This window comes from Vulpes vulpes, chromosome 1 (assembly GCF_048418805.1).
Source record: "Vulpes vulpes isolate BD-2025 chromosome 1, VulVul3, whole genome shotgun sequence".
NCBI classification, from domain to species: domain Eukaryota; kingdom Metazoa; phylum Chordata; class Mammalia; order Carnivora; family Canidae; genus Vulpes; species Vulpes vulpes.
The window spans coordinates 9,666,616-9,675,859 of record NC_132780.1 but is presented as its reverse complement, the minus strand read 5'-3'; the positions used below and the strand labels follow the sequence as shown (position 1 = coordinate 9,675,859).

The following is a 9,244-nucleotide window of genomic DNA, read 5'->3' as shown; positions in this document are numbered from 1 at the left end:
ACAGGTGTAAACAATGCTTTATGGGGGTGGAGTGGGGACTGGACAGGCCTCCAGGCAATAAATAACACGTACTCGCAATGGCGGGGAGCTGGGGCCAAATGCCCAGGTCTCAGGCTTTGGGAACTCTTCGAGTATGGTTAGGGGTTCCGGGGGGACAGGGGTTAGCCAAGACAGAGGAAGCAGCAGCAGGTACGGATTCCCCCTTCCCCCGTGGCTCAGTCTTGCCCCTCAGCCAGGCCCCACCAGGCCAGGGAAGGGGAACAGGTGGCGGGGCAGCTTCTCTGGGGCCAGGACAGGTGAGGGGCTCGGCCTCCCAGGGCCTGGGTCTGGGCCCCGGCCAGAAGGGCAGGGCTGGTCCTGGAGAACAGGTGAGCTGAAAGAAAAGTGTGTAGTGAACTAGAGGGATCCTGGGTCTGTCCAGCCGGTGTCTCTGTCTCATTTCTGGGTATCTTCCTGTCTTCCTATCTGTGTCTGTCTGTCCGTATCTTTTCTCTTTCTTCCAGAGTTTCTACATTGTCTGATTTTCTATTTCTTGTCTGCAATTTGTGGCTGTCTCTCTGAGGGTACTTGCATCTCCCTGTTTGTCTCAGAGAGCTGACCCAGTGAGTCTGCAGCAGGATATTTCAATATCTAAATTTCACACTCCCACCTTTGTATCTCTGTGTCCCTCTATGTTCCTGGATCACCCCAGATCATTCCAGTGTTTTCCAAACTGAGGAGACACCTTCGGTTAGTAGTTGTTGCTTCAGCTACGATAGCATTACCTGGGAGCTTCTAGAAATCCGGAAATCCCTTCAGAATCTCTGGGGTGAGGCCCAGGCATCAGACTCTTTTAAAGCTCTCCAGGTGATTTCAGTGTGCAGCACTGCATTAGTGGGTTGGGAAATCAGTTTGGTGGGCCCTGGCCACTTTTCCAATGAGATAGAATAAAATAGAATAGAAAATATCAGAGTGGCATCATATGTAATAAGAATGTTGCTCCACAGACATAGCAGGCAAGATTGGTGGGTGTCAGAGGCTGGCAGGGGGAATGGGGAGTGACTGTGAAAATGTTTTGGAACATTTTCATGGCTAAATGTATGCCGTTGTGAATTTCATCTCAATAAAAAAAAAAAAAGCAAAGAATATTAGTGCTAGAAAAATATGTCTTAGCTTTACGTGCATGTGACTGCATCAGATCGAGACATAAAATGTATTTTCTTGGGGCACCTGGGTGGCTCAGTGGGTTGAGCAGCTGCCTTCAGCTCAGGTCATGATGGCAGCGTCCTGGACCGAGTCTTGCGTGGGGCTCCCTGCTCAGTGGGGAGACTGCTTCTCCCTCTGCCCCTCCTCCAGCTCCTGCTCTCTCTCACTGGCTCTCTCTCAAATAAATAAAAATCTGAAATAAATTAACTTATTTAATTTAATGTATTTTATCCTGAAGATTGTAGTCAACAATGTTTGAAAAAGCACTGTCTTACTACATTTGATTCACTGAGGGCAAACTCTGAAACGGATGCTATATACTAAGCCCTCGGGTGAAGAATACCCACCCATCCATTTCTCCACAGCCCAGATTCGTTAAAGTGGATAGTAAAAAGAAAAATAATAAACAGCTCTCATCTATCAAGTCTTTACTAAGCATCAGGCTCTGTGCTAAGGACTTCACATGACTTGATATCATTAATCTTCTCAACACCCACAGGAGGGGAGGCCCTATTATTAACCCCATTTTACAGGTGAAAAAAAACAAGTCCCAGAGTGGTTAAATAATTTGCCCAGGTTTGTGCAGGTAGGAAGTGACAGAGTCAGAGCTGAAACCCAGGCAGCCTGGCTCTGCAATTTTCGACCTATCACCGATCCTTCCCTTCCCAGATGGGAAAGACAAACTTGATCACGACCAAGTGTGCAGAGCTGGATGCTTTAAAGAGTAGGGGGCAGCTGTGAGACCACCCAGTTGGAGGCAGTGACCCCCCATCTGGGAAGCTGATAAAGGTGTCCTGCAGGAAAAGTCATTTTAGTGAAGACCAGATGAGGAGTGGCAGCTGGCATAAGAAAAGAGGCCGGGGCACAGCAGATGCAGAGGCACGGGAGGAAAAGAGGGATGCCTGAAACACTCACCCTTGACTCCTCTCTCTCAAATGCCATGTCCATTCATCAGGAAATCATGTTGGCTCTGCCTTCAAAGTGTATCCAAGGTCTAAGCACTTTTCCCCACAGCCACCCTGGAGCCGCCAAGGGCTGGAAGCAGGGGAGGCCGGGGGCGTGAAGCACAGGGGAGAACTGGCAAGACACACACGCTCTCAAAGAGGTGGGGAGGGGACCTCATCCTGCAGGACCTTGCAAGCCCAGAAAGGAGTGCGGACCAAGCATAGGGGAAGCAAGGCTTCCTGGAGGAGGCAGAGGAGGGAAGAGAGGGAAGGAACAGTGTTCCTGGCAGAGGGAACAGCGTAAACAAAGACCCAGAGAAACGGGGAGAACTTCAGTGTGGCTACAGCAGCCTGAGAGGTGGGGAGGGGTGTGTGAGTTGAGACAGATGAGGCTGGCAGGGGCAAAAACCAGGCTAGGAGCCTCCGGCTGTGTCCCACAGACCCTGGGAGCCATGGGTGGTTTTAAACAGGGGAGGGACAGAATTAGATTTGTGCTTTAGAAAGACCTAGTGGCTATATCAAGAGGGGCAAGACTCAGTCTGTCCTCTAAGGGCACCCGCACCCCACGTCCTGTCCACCATGGTCTCTCAGCCTGACTCTGCAGTAGTCTCTCACTGGTCTCTCAGCAACCACTCCTGCCCACACCCTCCTCTCCTCTATATGCAGCCAGAGGGATCCTGGGAACACCTGCATCAGGTCCTGTCCCTTCTCTGCTCAGAGCCCTCCCACGGCTCCCCATCCCAACTGGGGTATAACCCAGAGCCTCCTCATGGACAACAAAGCCCTATCTGATCTTCTCCCCCCACCCCTGACCTCATCTCTTCTTACCTCCCCTACCCCCCAATACACACATGTACTCCACTCTAGCCATGCTGGCCTCCCTGGACCTCCTCACCCAGCTCAGGCATGCTTCTACCTCAGGGCCTTTGCATTGGCTGTTCTCTCTGCCTAGAACACTAGCCCCCAGGGACCCATATGACACCCCCCACCTCATTCCCCTAGCTTCAGGTCTTTGCTCCAATGTCACCTTTTCAGGGAGGGATTCCCTCATCATGGAAAATTCCACTCCTCACCTCCCTACCCCTCGCTTTCCCTTTATTTTTCTCCATAACTCTTATCTTCTTAACTACTGTATCATTTTCTTATGTGTCTTGTTTATTGCCTGCCTCCTCCCAAGAGCATGTCGGCTCCACGAGGGCAGGGATTGTTTGGCCCACTGCCTGAACAGGATCTGGCACACAGCAGACACTCGCTCAATATTTGCTGAATTATGAATGGGTGGGTCAGAGATCCGGGGCAGGGAGCTGGTGGCAAGATGGAAAGGACGTCCCCGAGGCCAGGACGATGGCTCCTTTCATGCAACTGTTTCTGCATCGTTCTTTCTCACCCTTTCTCTTGTCACCTCTCCCTTTCTGTGTCTCTGTCTCTGCTCCACATTCCCCCTTGCTGGGACCCCACCCCTGCCATCCCCAGGCCCAGGCTCCCACCTGGGCTCCCACCTGGCTCCACATGTCTCAGCAGCCACAGGGCTGAGGGGCCACGGCCTGGGCACTCCGAGGCTGCCGCAGCTGGCGGAGGGAAGCATCCCCGTACTGAATGCCTGAGCCCATCCTCTCGGGGTCCAGCTCACCTGGGGGTTGAGGGGAGGGGGACAGGAGAGAGGTCAGGACTAGTGTCCTGGAGACTTCTGGGCCCTGCCTTCCACTCCCACTCCCACTCTGGGCAGTCAGGGGCCTCACCTGAGTCGATCTTGTTCAGGATGGTGCGGGCACACTTCAGGAAAGCCTCTTCCACGTTCTCACCCGTGAGGGCACTAGTCTCCAGGAACATTAGCTCTGGGGGGCAGGGCCTCGGTGAGTCCCTGCCCTTCCCTTGACTCTGACCTACCACCTCTGCCCTTACTACTCCAGGCCTTTGCACCTACCATTGGCCTGCCACCAAGGGACCCCCTCCCCAGGTGGTTCCTGCTAATATGCCTCCTCCTCCAGAAAGTCCTCCCTGACTTCCCAGCATGGATCAGGTGCCCTCCCCCTCCTCAGGCTCCCAAAGCCCCCAGTGCCTCCCCTACCCCAGCCCTGACCTCTCTGGGCTATCACTGGAAAGGGTGGTGTCTCCCTTCCCTACTCACTGGACTGTGAGCCTGTGAGAGCTGGGCCTAGGGTGTCTTTAACGCTATGTCCCTACCACCATCTGGGACAGGCCCAGGCCCACCACAGACAACCCTTTAGCCTCAAAGCCATATCTTTCTGATGGCAAAACATCGTCTCAACCTGGAGGTTACAAGCTGGAGGAACATGGACAGACCCCGAGCCAGTAGATGTTTGACCAACACGAACTTTTCAAATGAGTTTATATTTGCACACCTTTTGACGTGGCTGTGGGATCTGTCTACACCCCGAATGCTGGTGCCTGCTAACTTGGGGTCCACCCTATCCTGTCTCCCTTAATCACAAAACAGGCCTGTCCCCTCGGGCCATCGGAGTTTGCAACCTCCACGTTACACCAATACCCAGCACTGGCCGAAACCTTCTTAGCAGCCAACATTCATCAAGCGCCCGCTGCTGTGTCCAGGCAGTGCCAAGGGCTCTCCGTGACCAACTCCCTTAAGCATCACATGCTATGTGAGGCAGAAACATCGTGACTCCCCTTTTCCAGACAGGGAGACAGGACCAGAGTGGTCACACGGCTCACATGTGGCCAACACTCGAATTTGAACCCAGACCTCTAAATCTCCGCATTCCTCTGCTAGGGAGAGCCACAGAGGCCGGGAGCTGTGGGCCCCAGGGGACACCCCCTGCTCCTCAGCCCAATCCCCTCCCCCACTGGCCCACCAGCAGGTCCTCACCATTCTCCTGGGCAAAGCGGGAGGCCTCCAGGAAAGTGACCTCACGCTCAGGGTCCAGGTCTTTCTTGTTGCCACAGAGGATGACCACGATGTTGGGGCTAGCCAGCGTGCGGGCGTCCGTCAGCCAGGCAGCCAACGAGTTGTATGTCTCCCGGCTATGGAGAAGGGAGAGAGGAGGAGGGCAGGCACAGGATAGGGGGCCCCCACCCCAGCCCTGCCCCACTCTCTCCGTGCACCCACCTGGTGATGTCGTACACCAGCAGGGCTCCAGCCGCCCCTCGGTAGTAACTCCGTGTCACCGACCTGTGGGGCCAGGGGGACCCAGTCACCCCCGAGGCTGGGGTCTGCCCTGAGACTGCCCCCTTCTGCGGAGAGAGACTGATGCTGGTGGCTCAGAGGGCCCCCCCACCCCCCGGCCTTTACTGCTGACCTATCCCCCAGAAGCTAGCGGTGTTCTGGTCTCACCACAATTTCCTTCTCTGCTGGTCTCTCTCCTTGTCTCCCTCAATCTCCCTTAGCTGTCTGTCCATCGGCCTCAGAGGCTCTCCCTGTCTTTGACTCTGTGTCCCTGTGTTCCCTTTCTCTTCAGTGGTCTGTGTCTTTCCGTCCATCTCTCTAACATGTGTGTCTCTCTCACTTCCTTATGTCTCTGTATCTCTGTGTGTCTCTCTGGCTCTGGTTCTCTCATCCTTTTTTTTTTTTTTTTTTAAGATTTTCTTTATTCTTTAGAGACACAGAGAGAAAGGCAGAGACATAGGCAGAGGGAGAAGCAGTCTTCCCTGCGGGAAGCCTGATGTGGGACTCGATCCCAGGACCCCTTGGGCCCTGAGCCAAAGGCAGACACTCAACCGCTGAGCCACCTAGGAGTCCCTCTTCTTCACTCTTGATTTCTCATGCATTCACTCATGCCTCATTTCGCCTTCTTCCCTTTGCCCATTCCTGGCCAAGTGCTCTGCAACTACACTGGCTTGTCCCTCTCCTGCTGCATCTTGGGGAGGCCCTCTTCCCAGGGTGGCTGCATCTGCCTGCATCTCCGTGTCACCTGTCTGGGTCCTCCTCGAATTCAACCATTCCACAAGCACTCACTAAGCACTTAGCACAAACCCAGCGCCAGCCACTCACCCTTCGCCTTCTCTCTGTCTCTCTCACATGGTGATATCAACAATATCACCAATATTAACTTAGCAGCTACGACGCCGTGCTGGCTAGGGACCACACTTCTCCATGGACTCAATTCCCTCGTGTCCCTCCTCTCTGTCTCTTAAACTCAGGGTTTCTGTGCACCAACCACCTTGTCTGCAGCCATTTCTTGAAGACACACTGTATGCTGAGCCCTCCGCCATTCTCTCTCCCCCGCCACACAACATCCATTTCTCCATCTCTCTGGCTCCTCCTGTCCCATCCTCCCTCTCCGGCTTGGACCTATTTCTCTTTGTGTCTCTTTATCATCCTTCCCTTGCTCTTCTTCTCAGTCTCTGTCTCTCTGTCTAATTCTGAGTGTATCTCTTCCTCAGTTTCCCTCTCTTTCAATTTCTCTCTTTCCACCTCTACCCCTGACCCCCACCCCAAGCGCCTTTCCCCAGGCACAAATCTCCATCTCTCCAGCCTCATGGCTCGATCTACTGCCGTCTCTCTAGGGTCTGTGGGTCTCTCCTTTCATTATGTTTCTTTCTCAGCCTCATTCTCCCTTGCAATCCTTGCTCTCTCTCCAGGACCCCTGCTAGCTCTGGCTATAATAGGCACCTGTACTGAGTCTCTGCTTTTCTCCCGCAGCCTCGCCTGCCCTCTCATTGTCTCTGTGCTTCCGTCATACCTCCAAGTGACTGCACACACCTCTCTCTCTGTCCCTCTATCTCATTTTGTCTCCTCTTTCCTCTGCCCCCCTCCCTTGGGAGCCCGGCCCCCACCTACCGAAACCGCTCTTGGCCGGCTGTGTCCCAAATCTGGAGCTTCACAGTCTTCCCACCCACGTTGACTACCCGAGATCCAAACTCCACGCCGATTGTGTGGTTGGAGTCCTGTTTGACTGGGAGTGGGAAGGAGAGAAGAGGCAGTGCAGGGGCTCAGAAGCTTCCCTGTCCTCCCAAGCTTCCTCAGCACCATTCTCATTGCTGGGGTGACTGAGATCCTCAAGGAGGATCTAGCAAAGGCGAGGGCCAGGCAGCCAGCACTGAAATTGTACCTACGGCCAGCCCTGCCCCTGCCCACGCTATGCCCACACCCACAGTTCAGTGCTCCCGGGACCACTCCCAGAAACTCACACTTATTCTCAATGAACTGATGAAGGAGACATGATTTGCCAGTTCCTGCACTGCCAATCACCAGGAATTTGAAGAGGAAGTCTGAGCAGATGGAGCCAAAATCAGGGAAACCCATATGGAGAGAATGATACAGGGCAAAAGATGGAAACCAAGAGACCATCACAGTTACAAGGGGACAAACAGACACAGGCAGAAACAGAGCAACAGTAACAACAGACAATTCATATACAGTGCTTACCACATAACAGGCACAGTGCTAGAGCTCTTTACTACGGCAAGCTCACTTAATCCTCAGAAAAACACTACAAGGGAGGTATACCAACAAGTATCTCCATCTTCCAGATGAGGACACTGAGGCCAGAAAGGTTAACTGGTCTACCCAAGACCCCATAGCTGGGCATAGCTGGGATTCGAACCCAGCTCAACTGGCTCCAGAGCTCAAAAGCTTAGCTATGATGTTGTTAAAGCCTCTCAAGATCCATGTTACCCAGGGTGACAGCCTTGCCCTTGCCCATCACGACCTCACCTCCTACCACGTTCTCATTCACTCTATTCTAGCCTGGGGCCTTCAGTCTATTCCCTGAAAATGGCAAGCTGGTTCTCACCTCAGGATCTTTGCACTTGTTCCCTCGGTTTTTCTCTACTCGTTGAAGGAACATAGCTCCTTCTGATTCTTACACCCGTGCTGTTTCTACGGCACCCTGTCCTCCCACCTCCTATTCATCCATCCATCCGGATTCTCCAATTCTCAGTCCCTCCATCCCTTCCTCGGCCCAAGGCCCTCTCAAGTTTAAGCCCCACCCACCCCTTGCCACTAGTCCCTCCCACCACCTAATTCAAGGACGACGCATCCCCAACCCCACTGCAGCCCTCTCCAGCCAGAGCAATCCCAGGATCCACAGCAACCCCTCGGGGTTCTCCCAGCCCACCATCCCCAAGCCCTGCCATTCACACAGTCAGCCCCACCCCATCCATCCAGACTCCGCCCCGACACAGTAAGAACCATCCTTTCCTTCAAGGCCTGCCCAAGTCCATCAAGACTGGCTCCCTCAAATCCCGCCCCAGATCTATTTAACCCACACACCAGACCCTCAGGCTCCGCCCAAATCCATGAAGCCCAGCCTCGTACCCATTAAACCCCTCCCAGCATCCACTAGGCCCTGCCCCATGCCAGACCCCGCCCCCTGGCACATAAGGCCCCGCCCCACTCCCCAAAGGCCGCATCCTCCCTGGGCCCAGACCCCAGACCGTGACTCCGGCCCACCACCCTCACCGTAGGTCTCGGCCATGACTCGGTCGCGGCCGCTCGGGGCCGCAATATGGCGCCGCGGCCGCGCCTGCTCCTCGGCTGGCAGCCGCTCCACTCCGGCTGCAGCCCCGGCTCCTTCCTACTCCCGGGACCGGCGCCGCCACTTCCGCCTCCACCCCCCACAGCGCGACCCGCTAGGGCTGCGGGATACCAGGCCACGCTTCCCGAGGGCAGGGATTGGCGAACTCGGCGGCCGGGAGGCGGGACAAAGGGCGCGGATTGGCCGCGCGAGAGGGGACGGGCCAAGGGGGGCGGGACCAAGACGAGCGATTGGCGGAGCAGGTGGGAAGGGAGCGTACGGAGATGCTTTAGCCCCGCTGAGAAACGGATTTGGTCAGGAGTACGGGTGCAGAGTCGAGACTCCGGATTGGGTAGGAGCGGACCTGGGGGCGGGGGCACGGCTGCAAAGAAGGGGGCATGGACAGGATTGACAGAAAGACCCCGAAGAGGAGCGGGTATCGAGCTGGGGAGCGCTTTTTTCAGACCTCAAAGACAAGAAAGACGAAAACTGGGGGGGGGGGGGGGGGGGGGGTACGCGCTGGCTAACCTCCCCCTTCCATTTGCAGATGGTCTTCCACGAAAACCTCTTATTCTGTTATTCTGTGATTTAGGTCTTCCTCGTGGCCTTATTGGCTCCTTCCCAACAGTTCAACTCCCTCCCCTCGGTCTAGAGAGGACACTAAAAAACCCGCAACCGGTC

The 9,244-nt window shown here is 55.0% G+C and overlaps 1 protein-coding gene across 6 annotated transcripts; it reads right to left on the bottom strand.

The window, feature by feature from the left end:
* Position 1: 1 nt before the first annotated feature.
* RAB4B (RAB4B, member RAS oncogene family) lies at positions 2-8,754 on the bottom strand. Of its 6 annotated transcripts, XR_012000550.1 has the most exons (9): positions 8,509-8,687; positions 7,236-7,316; positions 6,886-7,000; positions 5,215-5,277; positions 4,975-5,129; positions 3,869-3,964; positions 3,629-3,759; positions 765-908; positions 2-373 (listed from the first exon to the last, which is right to left on the bottom strand). XR_012000550.1 is itself a non-coding variant. In XM_026009988.2 (8 exons), exons 1-7 carry the CDS (start codon positions 8,522-8,524, stop codon positions 3,644-3,646), a joined length of 642 nt encoding a protein of 213 aa, XP_025865773.1. In that variant the 5' UTR covers positions 8,525-8,754; the 3' UTR covers positions 2-373; positions 3,617-3,643. The 6 variants fall into 6 exon arrangements, 5 of the variants coding, with proteins under 5 accessions (XP_025865773.1, XP_025865772.1, XP_072609275.1 ...); XM_026009988.2 differs by lacking the exon at positions 765-908 and having other exon boundaries at positions 3,617-3,759; positions 8,509-8,754; XM_026009987.2 differs by lacking the exon at positions 765-908 and having other exon boundaries at positions 8,509-8,716.
* Positions 8,755-9,244: the final 490 nt, after the last annotated feature.

Bases quoted from the DNA above. Each gene is read 5' to 3' on its own strand.
- RAB4B (XM_026009988.2), bottom strand. The intron at 7,001-7,235 runs GTGAGTTTCTGG...TCCCACTCCCAG, and splicing joins TCAGTTCATTGAGAATAAGT to TCAAACAGGACTCCAACCAC. The intron at 3,965-4,974 runs GTGAGGACCTGC...CCTGCCCCCCAG, and splicing joins CCGCTTTGCCCAGGAGAATG to AGCTAATGTTCCTGGAGACT.